This window comes from Lepidochelys kempii, chromosome 9, assembly GCF_965140265.1.
Source record: "Lepidochelys kempii isolate rLepKem1 chromosome 9, rLepKem1.hap2, whole genome shotgun sequence".
Taxonomy (NCBI): domain Eukaryota; kingdom Metazoa; phylum Chordata; order Testudines; family Cheloniidae; genus Lepidochelys; species Lepidochelys kempii.
In genome coordinates, this window is record NC_133264.1 from 28,694,434 (window position 1) to 28,710,194 (window position 15,761).

Consider the following 15,761-nt stretch of genomic DNA (forward strand, 5'->3'; position numbering starts at 1 on the left):
TGTAGTTTGAGCCCCCCACCCAGTTTTTCAGCCAGACCTGAGAACACTGCCTCTTGGTGAGGTGACAGACTATTTTAAGCTTATTGCAAAGAAACAGGAAGCTATTAGACTGGTCTGTGCAGGACTCTGGACAGCAGCTGAATCCTGAACAGTACTTGTTGCTCTTTAAAGCCACAAGGACCAGACCCAACTGCTGCTAGTTTATCTGGCTCATCAAGAGAGTGTTTACTTAGCCATGGCTCTTCAGGTGGCAGTGAGTGCAGTAGACATCTAGGTAGTTTAGTTTACTTCTTTTTACTTGGAAATGGTTTCTTGGAACAATGTTGTGTCCACTGTGAGTTAAAAGCATCATATTAACGCTGAAGAGCTAAACTGAAATAAGATACACTATGAGTTCTTAAAGCTCCTGGCAGTTATGCAAGTCCAATTTATATCATCATTTAGTCAACCTACTAAAATTAATCAGTATCCATAGAGAGATCTTGATTTCTACAGACTACTTTGAGGGACTAATGCTTATGGCTTCAGATTTCTTGACATTTTACGTTTAATGCCGGTAGTCAAGTTGGGCTAGCCAACCCATAAATGTCCTGAGTATTTTGAGCTGCTATCAGGGAGTAAACTGTATATGTGTACAAGCTGAATGGTCTTGAACTACAACTTTACCCTCCAGATTGTCAACTTTTTATAATGAATCAACCATTCCCAGTCTCTATTCAAGCCTAAGTTAATTGTATCCAATTTGCAAATTAATTCCAATTCAACAGTCTTTCGTGTTGGGTCGTCCTTCAGGATAGGTTGTAGATCCTTGATAATGCGTTGGAGGGGTTTTAGTTGGGGGCTGAAGGTGACGGCTAGTGGCTTTCTGTTATTTTTTTTGTTAGGCCTGTCCTGTAATAGGTGACTTCTGGGAACTCTTCTGGCTCTATCAGTCTGCTTCTTCACTTCCGCAGGTGGGTACTGTAGTTGTAAGAATGCTTGATAGAGATCTTGTAGATGTTTGTCTCTGTCTGAGGGTTTGGAGCAAATGCGGTTGTATCGCAGAGCTTGGCTGTAGACAATGGATCGTGTGGTGTGGTCAGGGTGAAAGCTGGAGGCATGTAGGTAGGAATAGCGGTCAGTAGGTTTCCGGTATAGGGTGGTGTTTATGTGACTATTGTTTATTAGCACTGTAACTACCTAGTACCCCTCAGACAGGGACGAACACCTACAAGATCTCTATCAAGCATTCTTACAACTACAATACCCACCTGCAGAAGTGAAGAAACAGATTGATAGAGCCAGAAGAGTTCCCAGAAGTTACCTACTACAGGACAGGCCTAACAAAGAAAATAACAGAACACCACTAGCCGTCACCTTCAGCCCCCAACTGAAACCCCTCCAACGCATTATCAAGGATCTACAACCTATCCTGAAGGACGACCCAACACTCTCACAAATCTTGGGAGACAGGCCAGTCCTTGCCTACAGACAGACCCCCAACATGAAGCGAATACTCACCAGCAACCACATACCACACAACAGAACCACTAACCCAGGAACCTAGCCTTGCAACAAAGCCCGTTGCCAACTGTGTCCACATATCTATTCAGGGGACACCATCACAGGGCCTAATAACATCAGCCACACTATCAGAGGCTCGTTCACCTACACATCTACCAAGGGGATATATGCCATCATGTGCCAGCAATGGCCCTCTGCCATGTACATTGGGCAAACTGGACAGTCTCTACGTAAAAGAATAAATGGACACAAATCAGATGTCAAGAATTATAACATTCATAAACCAGTTGGAGAACACTTCAATCTCTCTGGTCACTCGATTTCCGATCTCAAAGTGACTATCCTTCAACAAAAAAACTTCGAAAACAGACTCCAACGAGAGACTGCTGAATTGGAATTAATTTGCAAATTGGATACAATTAACTTAGGCTTGAATAGAGACTGGGAATGGTTGATTCATTATAAAAAGTAACCTATTTCCCCTTGTTTATTCCTTCCCCGCCCCCCACTGTTCCTCAGACATTCTTGTTAAACCCTGGATTTGTGCTGGAAAAGGCCCACCTTGATTATCATACACATTGTAAGGAGAGTGATCACTTTAGATAAGCTATTACCAGCAGGGGGGGGGGGGGGACCTTTTGTAGTGATAAACACTCATTTTTTCATGGTCGGTGTGTATAAAAACATCTTCTGTATTTTCCACAGTATGCATCTGATGAAGTGAGCTGTAGCTCACGAAAGCTTATGCTCAAATAAATTGGTTAGTCTCTAAGGTGCCACAAGTACTCCTTTTCTTTTTGTAAGTATTAAAGTTTGCAGGGGGCATGAGTTGTTTCAAATTTGAAACTCTATCTAATTTACTTATATGGCCTCCATTATCCAGGTGCCTCGGCTTTTGATGCATTTATCCTCAAAACACCTATGAGTTAGAGAAGGACAAGTCTCCCCCGTTTTACAGATGGGAACAAAGGCAGAGAGATTAAGACTTGAACAAGGTCACACAGGAAGCTTTGAAGAAGAGCAGGGTACTCAGCCTTGATCGGAGTCTCAAGCTAGTGCCCTAAACTAATGGGCCGTTTCCCCCCCTTTTTAATGTAAGTTGTGCTAGGCAGCAAAACAGAACCTTCCTTGAAGAGCTTGTAGTCTAAGGCAATGTCTATACTAGAGATCTTACAGCAGCGCAGCTGCGCTGTTGTAAGCTCTCTAATGTAGCTGCTCTATGCCAATGGGGAGAGAGCTCTCCCATCAACATAATTAATCCACCCCCAATGAGTGGCGTTAGCTGTGTTAAGAACATAAGAATGGTCTGACCCAGTATTGCCAAAGGTCCAACCAGCCCAGTATCCTGTCTGCCGATGGTGGCCAATGCCAGCTGCCCCAGAGGGAGTGAACTTAATAGGTAATGATCTAGTGATCTCTCTCCTACCATCCATCTCCACCCTCTGACAAACAGAGGCTAGGAACACCATTCCTTACCCATCCTGGCTAATAGCCATTAATGGACGTAACCTCCATGAATTTATCCAGTTCTCTTTTAAACCCTGTTATAGTCCTAGCCTTCACAACCTCTTCAGGCAAGGGGTTCCACAGGTTGACTGTGCACTGACTGAAGAACTTTCTTTTATTTGTTTTAAACCTGCTACCCATTAATTTCATTTGGTGGCCCCTAGTTCTTATATTATGGGAACAAGTAAATAACTTTTCCTTTATTCACTTTCTCCACACCACTCATGATTGTATATATCTCTATCATATCCCCCCCTTAGTCTCCTCTTTTCCAAGCTGAAAAGTCCTAGCCTCTAATCTCTCCTCATATGGGACCTGTTCCAAACCCCTAATCATTTTAGTTGCCCTTTTCTGAACCTTTTCTAATGCCAGTATATCTTGTCTGATATGAGGGGACCACATCTGTATGCAGTATTCAAGATGTGGGTGTACCATGGATTTATATAAGGGCAATAAGATAATCTCAGTCTTATTCTCTATCCCTTTTTTAATGATTCCTAACATCCCGTTTGCTTTTTTTGACTGCCACTGCACACTGCGTGGACGTCTTCAGAGAACTATCCACGATGATTTCTCCTCATTAGTTGTAGCTAAATTAGCCCCCATCATATTGTATGTATAGTTGGGGTTATTTTTTCCCCCCAATGTGCGTTACTTTACACTTATCCACATTAAATTTCATTTGCCATTTTGTTGCCCGATCACTTAGTTTTGTGAGATCCTTTTGAAGTTCTTCACAGTCTGCTTTGGTCTTAACTATCTTGAGCACTTTAGTATCATCTGCGAACTTTGCCACCTCACTGTTTACCCCTTTCGCCAGATCATTTATGAATAAGTTGAATAGGACTGACCCTTGGGGAATGCCACTATTTACCATTTATTCCTACCTTTTGTTCCCTGTCTTTTAACCAGTACTCAATCCATGAAAGGATCTTCCCTCTTATCCCATGACAACTTAATTTAAGTAAGAGCCTTTGATGAGGGACCTTGTCAAAGGCTTTCTGGAAATCTAAGTACACTATGTCCACTGGATCCCCCTTGTCCACATCTTTTTTAGTTTTTACTGGGTTTTTTAATTTGGGGTATACATTTAAGTGTTGGTGGGAGAAACTCTCCTGCGGACATAGTGCTGTTCACACCAGCGTTTGTTGGTGTATCTCATGTCACTCAGGGTAGTTTATTCACACCCTTGAGCAATGTAAGTTTTATCGACATAAGTGGTAGCATAGATATAGCCTTAAAATACAACACAAAACAAGGGTAGGAGAGGAAGCATTATCTCTATTTTACTGGATTAAGGGAGGCGGAGAAAGATTATATGACTTGCCCAGCAAGTCTGTGGTAGATCCAGATATTGAACTTTGATCTGAGTCCCAGACCACTGCCTTAACTACAAGACCATCCTTCCTCTCATTGGTTAGTGGCTTACGTTTAGCTATTTGTCAGTCTCTTCAGTGTACTACTTGTCAACCAGTATGCTCTGGTTGGATAGTTTACTGCTGGAAGCAGCAAGTGTATAGAAGCTCATGGAATACTAATTGGCATCTACTGCCCTTAGCGTTTTGTAATATTCTGACCAGCTTTAGAAAGTCACTACAGAGAGCTTTCATTTGGGGGTTAAAAATTATTGTAACAAGAACACTGAATGAACAACTAGGTGAAAATACTCATGAAGTGACATACCGCATGGGAGCAGAGACGTGAGGCGTTATGAGCACAGTTAGTTTCTTTATCGTTCTATGGTGTTGCAGAGATGAACCCAAGACCAGTGCTCCTTTAACATAAGAGTCATTTGTAGCTAGAGTCACAAAAGACTGATCTTGAAAAGGAAGAGAAGTTCTGTTAGTATACACATTTAGTTTTAAATCAAAGTATGCTTGCTAAAATTATTCAGCTCCACCATTGTATTTCACGCCAGAAGGTGCTAGGTAGAGAGTTATGTTGAGGAGCCTCAGAAGAGTAAATAAACCACTCACTGTGTTTAAGATCCCTTGTACATTAGTAGGCATGCACAACATTTATGGAAGAGGTTGGCACAGTTGAGGTATGCTACAGCAACATGTCTTGATTAGATCAGCCAGTGCATTGACAGACATGGTCCTAAATGTAGAAGGAAGCACATTCCATATTGTGTGGAGAGAAATTATCCAACCCTCTAGTTTACCAAATAGAAACTTCATTCTAATATACACTGTGGATACAACTCAACTAGGACCTGGATGCAAATTCCTCATCCAGAAGGAACTCAAAATCCACACCATGGACTGCTAGCTGGGATGTAGACATCAGTTGCAAATGTAAGGTGTTTTTGTTCTGGCCAGCCTGCAGTGAGTATCTGTCTGCCAGATAGTACTACTTTAGTTCTAGCATCAGTCCCTCAGAGAGGCGTTTAAATCTGAATATTCAGGGAGTTGTGTCAGTACATTTGAGATCTACATATGGAGTAACCGTATTCTGAAATTTGATCAGACCTTGCAGATGTGTTTAGCAAAACTGTTGCAAAACTACAATGAGAATACAAGCTTTTAATGGGAAGTGTCTTGTTAGCTCCTATCTAGTAATATGAAAAGGAGTGAATTGCAACTTAAATTGTGGCAACAGTTAAGCTTGTAGAAGTTCATAGTATATCAGGGTTGGAAGGGACCTCAAGAGGTCATCTAGTCCAACCCCCTGCTCTAAGCAGAATCAATCCCCAATTTTTGCCCCAGATCCCTAAATGGCCCCCTCAAGGATTGAACTCATAACCCTGGATTTAGCAGGCTAATGCTCAAACCAGCACATCCCTCGGCCCACGCCGCTTTCCGCAGTCCCCATTGGCCTGGAACGGCGAACCGCGGCCAGTGGGAACTGTGATCGGCCGAACCTGAGGACGCTGCAGGTAAACAAACCGTCCTGCCTGGCCAGTGGATTTCCCTGACGGGCCGCGTGCCAAAGGCTGCCGATCCCTGGTGTAAAGGCTCTATTTGGTAGCCATTAAAATGTTTGTTTGCAACTAACTAGTAAGAATCAATTTTTATTTTACTAAAAATATATATATATGCAAAATGTGATTTAAATAAGTGATTTAAATCAAGATTTTCTGTTTGCTGATTTAAATCAAAGCAGTTTCAACCACCAATTTAAAGTCCACCTGGGTTGCTGCCAAGGAAGATGGATAGCTGTGTTGAGAATTGTGTTTACTGAAACAAGTTTCAGAATTTTTATTTTGCTTTAGGAGATTTAGCTAGATTACATTAATTTAGTTCATATTTTGAAAGATACAGAAATGTGACTGCAGGTATTCTTCGGGCAACAAGATGGGTGAGGTAATATCTTTTATTGGACCCACTTATGTTGGTGAGACAAGCTTTCAAACTTACACAGAGCTGTTCTTTGCGTCTTTTTAGTAACCAGAGACTTCTGAGCACCTCAGGTGATTGCACGTTTTACTTGAATGTAGAATAAAAGAAATAGTGACCACTTAAAAAGTTTGCCAGTTTAACAGCTTTGACACAAACCTTGAAGGTGTGACAAGCTGAGGTAGACTAGCACTGTCAAAGGGCTACACTCTTGCAGGAGTTGTTCTGCACAGAAGAGGCTACATTTTCTGAGTGCCACGTGGAGCAACTCAGTGGCAGGTATCATTCACTTACTGCAGTCCACAATGCAAACTGCAGATTTAGGGAGCTGTTCAGAGAGTTGCCTGAGTGTGCAGCGCATATTGCTGTGACAGTTCTTGTGTAAGAATGGTTTGATTAGAATTTGAGGTCTGCAGCTATGTCTTGGCCCAGGGATCTCAAATTCAAATCACCATGAGGGGAGAGATAGCTCAGTGGTTTGAGCATTGGCCTGCTAAACCCAGGGTTGAGAGTTCAATCCTTGAGGGGGCCATTTAGGGACCTGGGGCAAAAATTGGGGATTGGCCCTGCTTTGAGCAGGGGGTCGGACTAGATGACCTCCTGATGTCCCTTCCAACCCTGATATTCTGTGAGGACTAGTACATTGGCCTGAGGGCTACATCACTGACACCTTTTCATATAAAGATACAAATCTGCCCCTTCTCCAAAGACTCCTGCCCCTATTCCAACCCCTTCCCCAAATCCCTGCCCCACCTCTTCTCTGCTTCCTCCCCTGAGCCCATAGCTCCCTGGTCCTCCCTCCCTCCCTCCTGGAAAGCGCTAAGTGCTGATAGACAGCTGTTTGGCAGCAGGAAGCACCTGAAGGTAGGCAGAGGAGCAGGGACACGGCACACGAGGGAGGGAGCAAGGGAAGGGAACTTGGCAGCTGCAGGAAATAACTCTGTGGGCCGTATGCGGCCCGTGGGTTTGAGACCCCTGTCTTAGCCTCAAAATGGCAACTGGAGATTCTCCCCCCCGCCACACTTCTTTGCTGCCACCACCACTCCCTAAAATTTTAGTGGAAAATTATAGTAAATTGGCCACATTAGTTAGGAATCAAATTAAGATTCTTATTACAATAAAATCCAGTCCTTGCATTTGAAATGAGATATTAAAGTTCACATTTAATTTCTATCTAACATTGCAACTTTATATTTTTGCATTAAAATTTTGTGTGGAGTCAATCTTGACTAGTGTAACAAGCTGCTGTAGATGAAGGAAGTGGTGTTCTCAATCTCATAGGGTGGGACACATCTTTGATATTAGAAGTGAGAAGTTAAGGGGTCCTCTTTAAGGCATACATGTTAATTTTTTCCAACTACAGCAGAAGTTGCCTATATGGCAAATTGTAAGCAATTGTAAGAGTCTGATGTACTTTAGGGCAGTTTAGTACCTGGAACCTACATAGCCAGTACCCTTGTGGTCAACAAGTTCTTTAAATCAATCTGAGAACCTTTGGTTAGAATAGCAACAAAATTAATTTAATCTTGGGTCATCTAGATCAGTGCTACTCAAAGTGGTGGTCCATGGACTGGTGCCGGTCCGCGAGCCATCGGCTGCCAGTCTGCGTGCATATTGGGGGGGAAAAAATTGCCAGTCCCCCACATCAGATAGCGTAATCTAGATCAGTGCTTCTCAAGCTATTTATAAATGTTTTCAACCTAACCAAGTTTTAGACTTCAGAAGAGTTTCTACAGAGTCATGAATGGAAGGGGATAGGTTTCCTACTTAAATTCACTGAGTAGTGATTTGTAGTAGTCCATATTGCTTGGTGTACCTAGGGCCTGTATAGACAGAACAATTCCCAGTCTGTTAACTTCAGAAATTAGTAGCACTAATGGTAAACTACAGCTCTAGAAGTCATGCATACTGTAGGTGTAGTTATCTGGTAAAATTCTGAAGAACTATTTTTCCATTCTGCCCCCAAGGAGCCAGTCTGAATGCAGAAGTTATATAAACTGCTTGCATGAACTGTATCAGACAAGCAAGTTGTTAGTGTCTTAAGCAGTGTAAACATTCCTCTAGTAGCAAACACTTGTGTTCTTGTCCCTGGATTTGCAAATTACTCTTCTCACATTCCCAATAAATGAAAAGTTTTGCCTTGAAAAGCTAAGAATTCACTAGGCCTGAGCCACCAGCGTATTACACTTAAAAACAGGGATTGTACAGACAATAATAGTCTGCAAACAAGTGACTGCATCGCTTGTGCCATCATTCAAACTAAAAATCTTTGTCCAGATGTTTTCTAGGCAACATGGCTCTTCCAGTGATCTAACACCCTTTTGTTTACTTGTTAAGATCTTTGTATGGCCTTGGGGGGGGGGGGGGGGGGGGGAAGGGAGGGTGTCTGCCTGCCTTTTTGAAACTGCATATTCAAGTCCCACACTGCTGGATTTACTAACCCAACAGGACAACTGAGCAATACAGAAAATTCTTAGAGTAGCCAACATAAGATGTATAAGGGTTTATGGTCAGACAAACATTAAATTAAGTTTGAGGATGAACAGAGGAAGTATGGGGAAAGCTAGAAATAAGGCAAATCCCAACTACTGAGTTACTCGCTAGTTTTTCTCCCTTGGGACAGCAAGGCTTTATTTACTTTTGCTTAACCGAAGTGGGGTGCTGGCAACCCCTTCAGAGGAGGGTCATTTGACATAGCTCAAGTCTATGCAGTCTGAAACAGGACATGTTAGTATTAACATGGAATCTACCCTCTCTAGGCTGGTTATTAATGTTTTGTATTTGTGTGGAGATCCAGGCCACTTTTAAATTTGAATAAACAACAGTTGTCAGAAATAATGAAGTTGCTCCAAACTGTGCTATCAACCGGCTATGTTGTCAATTGACTTTTTGGTAACGTCTTTCCATCAACTCAGTCCCCTAGCTATCATTTCTTCCCCCCTCCCCACTTTGTTCTATTTATAGGCTACAGCAGCTGAACAGGGGAGTACCCTGCATAGTAGTGTGTCAGAGAGGTACTGTGGACACATGTGCAGATCTATAGCCTAGGGGCACCTGCTTTACTTGCCTGAACATAAAGCTTTTGGTTCCCTTCAAAAGGCTGTCTTAGCCAGTGTAGAGCTATATAGGACTGACCTGTTGCTAAAAGCAATTGTGACTGGCCGAACACCTTCCCTGGAGCAGCCCTCCTTCACATATGCCTGAGGTCATTATATTTACAAGTCTATATGTGCTCTTTGTTTCCATTCTAGGTAGTTTCTTTTTGAGAGAGAGAGAGTGTGTGTGTTCAGACTCAGCCTTTCAGAGTTTTGGACGGTAATAAGTTTAAATTCTGCAAATACAAGTTTAATTAGAAAAATCTATGTCAGATCAATAGGGGCATCTGTATGAGCTGCTGCAAGGAAAGTTGTTTAAATAATAATAATTACCATGAAGTGTGTTAAACCCAGACAAGCAGTACTAATAATCTGAAAGCAAAACTGACTTCCTCATTCCACTTCTCTTGGCCTGGGCCACTAGTAATGACAGATAAGAAATTCTTGTGATTAAGTGTTATTAGGAAAGATTAATAAAGGTTTTGAGTGGACAGCATCCCTTTAGCATTTGCAAAGCAGAATCAAACGAACATCTTCAGACCCATTTAAAAGTATCTCCATTTTTTGTTAGCCACACTTTTCTGAGAGATATTTGCTATTACAAGAGCTAGTATTCTAGCTGAAGGATCAGAGCTGTTAAACTTCATGCAATCGGGAGGACGTGGTCTTGTCAGTTTCCACCATGCACAGGGGTGTTACAGCTGGGGGGCAGCTGTCTCTAAGAGCACAACAGGGAGAACTTTGCTAAGGACCCCAGGAACAAGCATAGCACCAGAAGGTAGTTTTAAGTCGTTTTAGGGCAACTAGATTTCGACTTGTCTCTCTTTCTAATTTAAGCTTGAGCTGTTTGACAAGCCCCGATCAAGAAGCTGAACAGGACTTTGACTTCCTGGAGATACACCCCCTGGATTCCACTTCAAGGCATAGGCGTCAAGTCCACACCCCGACCTTCCCCCAAAGTTCAGGGGACATCTGGGGCCAGGCCCATCGGTTCTGTAAATTACGCTCCCAGGAAGCTGAACCGAGCTGGGCGCACACGGGCTCCTAGACCTCCACCCGGGGGTGGCCCTGTGTGACGGGCTTGCCCAGCGGGGGAGAGGCGCCCGCTGGCCGGGGGGAGCCCTGGGGCAGGCGGGCAGCACAGCCAGCCTAAAAACAGGGGCCGCCATGAGCGAGCGAGCGAGCGAGCGCGCGCTGGGTCCCCGCAGCGGGGACCGGGCTAGGCCGAGCTCCGCTTCCTTCCTGCTCCGCGAGCCTCCGGCGGCAGCTCCCGCTCTGGGGGAGGGGCCGCTCTCCCGCTACCTGGCCCGAGCCAGGGGTCGCGCCAGCCCGGGGCCGTGCGGGCAGGGGTCTCAGCGCAGCCCCGGCCGCGGGAGACGCCCCCGGGAGCCCTCCCGCAGCTCCGTCAGCGCCGATCAGCCCCCGCGGCCGGGCGGCCAGGCCTGGCAAGGCCGGGCCGAGCCGGGCCGGGCCGGCTCGGGCAGGGCGCACTTACCAGCCATGGTGCCGGTGCTGCTGGCCCCTCCGCCCGGGACAGATGCTGCGGCCGCCGGCTACTCGCGAGCCGCGACCGGAGCCGCCCTTTATATCTGGGCGGGCGGAGCCACGTGGGGCACGTACGCTGCCCGCAGCTAGGCAGCCTTTCGCGGCGCTGGCGCGGGGAGTCTCGCCGGTCGTGGGGCTCCCAGCACGGGGCGAGGAGCCGCCCGGGGTAGCCCCCGGACACGGCGCCAGCTGGATTATCCCCCGTGTCAGGCCTGCCTGAGAACAGCCTTTCCTCGGGCTAATGCCTTCCTTCCAGTCCCTGTATCTGCTTTGCACGCACCCACCGCCCTGGTCTAGGTACCGTGTGCTAAGAGGCCAGTTCCTCCCTTCCTTTCCCAGGTGCTTTGTGCAGCCGGAAAGCTGCCCTGGCTGCCTCGCTGGGGATTCACCTGGTGCTAGGGAATTCTCCGACATGAAGATGGTTCCGCCACGTTCATTGCTGGGGTATCTGAAAGGGTTCCCGCCTGCTTTGCTGAAGGGGGGTGGCATTGCCTCCTCTTCCTTTCCCACTGCTAGGAAGAGTTTTGTAGCCTTCCTATGCGTTGCAGGGTTTGTGTGGGGTGCAAGACTCCCACCAAGAATGTGACCCCAAACAGTTTCTATTCTTTGCTTGGTTTCAGAGTAGCGGCGGTGTTAGTCTGTATTCGCAAAAAGAAAAGGAGTACTTGTAGTACTTTAAAGATTAACAAATAAACGTGTTAGTCTCTAAGGTCCCACGAGTACTCCTATTCTTTGCTTGTGCTTTTGGCCAGCCACAGGTTATGTTCTGATAAGTGACCCCGTGAAGTGAGTTTTTTGTATTGTTCTTTCTCAACAACTTCCAGGTCCAATTTGTTCACCTTACAAATAAAAATATATGTTTTCTACCTCCTAGTGCTGCAATCTCCACCTAGGACCTGAGAGTCAGGCTGGATTTTGCCTGTTGCCTGCATCACTGCTGCTAATAAATATTGGGCAATCACAACTCCACCCTGAAGGATTCTGTTGATGATGCATATGAGAGAGAGAGAATCCAGCTGCCTGTTCCAAAGCTGTGTTGGCTCTGCAGGGATAACACAAATAAAATCTTATTTGATTCAGTAAGGTGAGTAGCTACAGGAAGTAAATTTGCTTAACATTTTTACATAGTCATTTTTGTGACTAGAAGTAAATACATTTCCTCAGGAGCCAAACGAAAGTGCTCAAACCGGCTAACCCACAGGCACTGTATTGAGGGTGATACAGTAACTCTTCACTTAAAGTTGTCCCCTTTAACATTGTTTCGTTATTAGGTTGCTGATCTATTAGAGAACATATGCGTTTAAAGTTGTGCAATGTTCCATTATAATAGAGGTGAGCAAACTACGGCCCGGGGGTCACATCCGGCCTGCAGGACGGTCCTGCCAGGCCCTTGAGCTCCTGGCTGGGGAGGCTAGTCCCTGGCCCCTCCCCTGCTATCCCCTCTCCCCCACAGTCTTAGCTTGCAGCGCAGGCAGTGGGGCTGTGAGCTCCTGTTTCTCTGAGCGGCATGGTAAGGGGGTGGTGGCGGTGCGCGCGGTGGTGGTTAGGGGCGGGGGTCCCGGAGGGCAGTCGGGGACAGGAAGCGGTTGGATGGGGTGGAGGTTCTGGGGAGGGGTAGTCAGGGAACAGGGGGGTTGGATAGGGTGTGGGAATCCCAGGGGAGGCCTGTCGGGGGAGGGGGTGTGGATAGGGGATGGGGCAGTCTGGGCACAGGGAGCAGGGGGGTTGGATAGGGGGTGGGGGGTCCTGGGAGGGGGCGGTCAGGGGACAAGGAGCAGGGAGGGGTTGGATGGGTTGGGAGTTCTGAGGGGGGCAGTCAGGGGGTGGAAAGTGGGAGGGGGCGGATAGGGGGTGGGGACCAGGCTGTTTGGGGGGCACAGCCTTCCCTACCCGGCCCGCCATACAATTTCGCCCACCCCTGCATTATAAGGTTGTTTGACTCACCCTGCTCCTCCTGCCTGCCTGGTGCTCCTGCCAGGGAGCGGGGTTGGGGTGCAGGGGCTTATCCCACTCTGCCCACCAAGCATTCCAGCTGGGGAGCGGGCAAGCCCCTGACCCTACTCCCCAGCAGGAGCGTTGGACAGGCAGAATGGGGCAAGCCCCTGCCCTGACCCCACTACGCCCTGCCTCAGCCAAGCTTCACAATCATCATTGGTGAGTACAGTATTAAATAGTTTGTTTAAAATTATTTAAAACGTATACTGTGTGTGTGTATATATGTCTTTTGTCTGGTGAAAAAAATTTCACTGGAACCTAACCCCTCTATTTACATTAATCCTTATGGGGAAACTGGATTCGCTTAACATAATTTTGCTTAAAGTAGCATTTTTCAGGAACATAACTACAATGTTAAGCGAGGAGTTACTTTAGATTATTTTTTTAGGCTAGGGATGAGCACTGATTCATTGCTAGGTGATGTTCAAACACGTAGTGAGAGACAGTTCCTGCCCCAAAACATTTATAGTTTAAATATATAAGATGGGAGGAAACAAAGACAGAGAAAAGTGAAGCAACTTGCCCATGGCCACACAGCAAATCAGTGGCATAGCTGGGATTAGAATTTAGGTCTTCTGGATCCTTCTGAAAGTGACCTAGCCACTAGATCAGGAGTGGCCAAATTTACTGACTCTCTGAGCTGTGTATGATGATCTTCAGAAGTTTTGAGAGCTGGGTGTGGCAGTCGGGGCTCCTGGCTTGAACCCTGTGAGGCGTGTCAGCTGGGGCTTGGAGCATCAGGTGCCTCCCGCAGGGCTGAAGGCCCAAGACCCTCCCTCCCCACAGGGCAGAAGCCCTAAGCTCCCCCCACCCCAGTCTGGAAGGTGGAGAATGGGGTGGGGGTGCTCCGTGAGCCGTTCTTTAACTGTAAAAGAGCTGCATGCGGCTCGTGAGCCATGGTTTGGCCACCTCTGAACTGGATTGTACTATCACCCATTTGGAGCATCCCCAAAGGTAGGGATTATAGAGAGGGGCTTGGCAGAGTTGGGGTAGATCCATACTAGGAAAAAAGGTGATTTTTTTTTTTTAAACCACATTAGGGGATAGCCTAATGTTTACCTCAATGTGCTAACCTATGTTAGAACTGTACCTGCCTTGTCCACACTAGTCTTCTACCATGTTTGTTAGCTAACATATGGTAAAAAACCCCACCTGTTTTTCTAGTGAAAACATGGCCTTGGAGAGGGAACTGCGGTTGTTGGGAAGGAGATAGAGTTCTGGGGAAGCATGGGGCTTTTGAAGGGAATGAGGAGAATATAGCTGACTTTGAAACAGGGAGGAAGAAGGAGCATTGGTAGAAGAAGGGAACCTTAAAAATGTTTGTATAAGGGAGAATAAGCGTCTAAACTGTTTGACTGTCTAAACAGAAATTTTTAACCTTTTTCAGATCTCCCTTGGACTCCTCCAAACTTGAAACCCTATCAGAGTTAAAATAGTGCATTGATTTAAGTTTTCTGTACACACTAAGCTTTTAAGTAATAAATGTTCAAACTATTTATTTGGTCTTTCTATGTTCACAACTATTCACTTCAGTCTACCACAGCTTATTTTCTATGGGCAAGATTCTTATTCACACCCATGTAAAATGTGTAGTCGTTCCAGTGATATCACTGGAGTTTTACACTGATATAAATCTAGATCTAGAGTAACTCCCTTGATTTTGCTAGAGTTTACACAAGTGTAATCTGGAGTAACTCCACTGACCTCACTGCTGATTCTCCAGATTTTACAACAGTGCGACTGCTATAACAATCTGTCCTTGATACAGAGTGCCCACAATGTTCAACAAAAATTTTCTGATTTCAAATCTTTAGTAACTATGTTCCACAGTTGCTGAACCTTGCACTGTCCCTGCTTGGGGGCTACCATAATGTAGTTCTTAGTATTTAAAATGCAAATATTTTCTCTTTAGTATTTTACTTTCTGATTCTGAAGGGAGTATGAGCTATTCTGTCCACAATGATCTGTGATTGTTAAAGAGGCATATTGTATGGTTTAGTTGTACTATTTATACTTTATTTTAACCACCATTTATCATCTGAACCAACCTTGCCCCAGACTACTCAGCAAGCTTTAGTTTATCCTCTCCTTAGTTGTGGTCTCTAGGTGCTGTGAATAATAATATTAAAGTCTTGTACTCTCTCTGGTGAGCATTGTTGTGCTGTTATCTTAACATTGAATGAACTGTAAGGCATCTTGCATTTCAGAATTTATTGCATCCCTCCTGCCAGGAAGCCCTGAAATTGACAGCAGACAGCACAGAAAATGGTGCGATTCTCTGAAATCTCAAGATCAGGAAGTGTAGGCATCTTTCTAGAGGTTGGGAAGAAGCAGGGGTGATACTTACTCATAGTTATCAAACCTAAGAAAAGGCTTTGATTTAATATTTGTGCTGAGACTTCCTTGTTTTTCCACCCACCCTGTTTGGCGATTCTTGGATTTTACTAAGGGCTGGTGCAGTGATTGAGAAAAGGGATTACATGCTGGAAATGACTGACCCAATGTAGATTTGATCAGTTTTGTTTCTGACTGTATTTATTTGACTCTGTCAGTTACACCCCTCTGGGAAAACTCATTTGCTGTAGTCAAGTTGAGACACGTCCACTCATTTCATGCCCCAAAAGTGCAAACAGCTTCAGTGTTGCAAGGTAGGGAGTACAGTAAGAATAGGCCTTAGCAGTTACCTTCTTCAAATGGCTCTGTAAACATTAATCAATTAATCCTCACAGCTATGACACAGGTATTATCACCCCCATTTTGTAGAGGAAGAAAATGAGGC

At 45.3% G+C, this 15,761-nt stretch overlaps 1 protein-coding gene and 1 long non-coding RNA gene across 6 annotated transcripts in view; one reads left to right on the forward strand and one right to left on the reverse strand.

The window, feature by feature from the left end:
• GYG1 (glycogenin 1) overlaps positions 1-11,491 on the reverse strand; it is a 25,443-nt gene extending 13,952 nt beyond the window's left edge. For 2 of the 4 annotated variants that reach the window (XM_073359724.1, XM_073359723.1), the window contains exons 1-2: positions 11,377-11,491; positions 4,693-4,828 (exon numbers count right to left, since the gene is read on the reverse strand). In XM_073359724.1, coding sequence (XP_073215825.1) covers positions 4,693-4,828; positions 11,377-11,476 — 236 coding nt within the window. In that variant the 5' untranslated portion in view covers positions 11,477-11,491. Of the gene's footprint in view, positions 1-4,692; positions 4,829-4,985; positions 5,110-10,937; positions 11,254-11,376 lie in introns of those variants that run through there. The other 2 variants (XM_073359726.1, XM_073359725.1) reach the window with 2 other exon arrangements.
• Positions 10,628-14,478, forward strand: LOC140917277 (uncharacterized). 2 transcript variants are annotated; one of them, XR_012160769.1, is made up of 3 exons: positions 10,644-11,284; positions 11,862-12,071; positions 14,370-14,478. It is a non-coding gene; the product is annotated as an uncharacterized lncRNA (long non-coding RNA). The 2 variants fall into 2 exon arrangements; XR_012160768.1 differs by having other exon boundaries at positions 10,628-12,071.
• Positions 14,479-15,761: the final 1,283 nt, after the last annotated feature.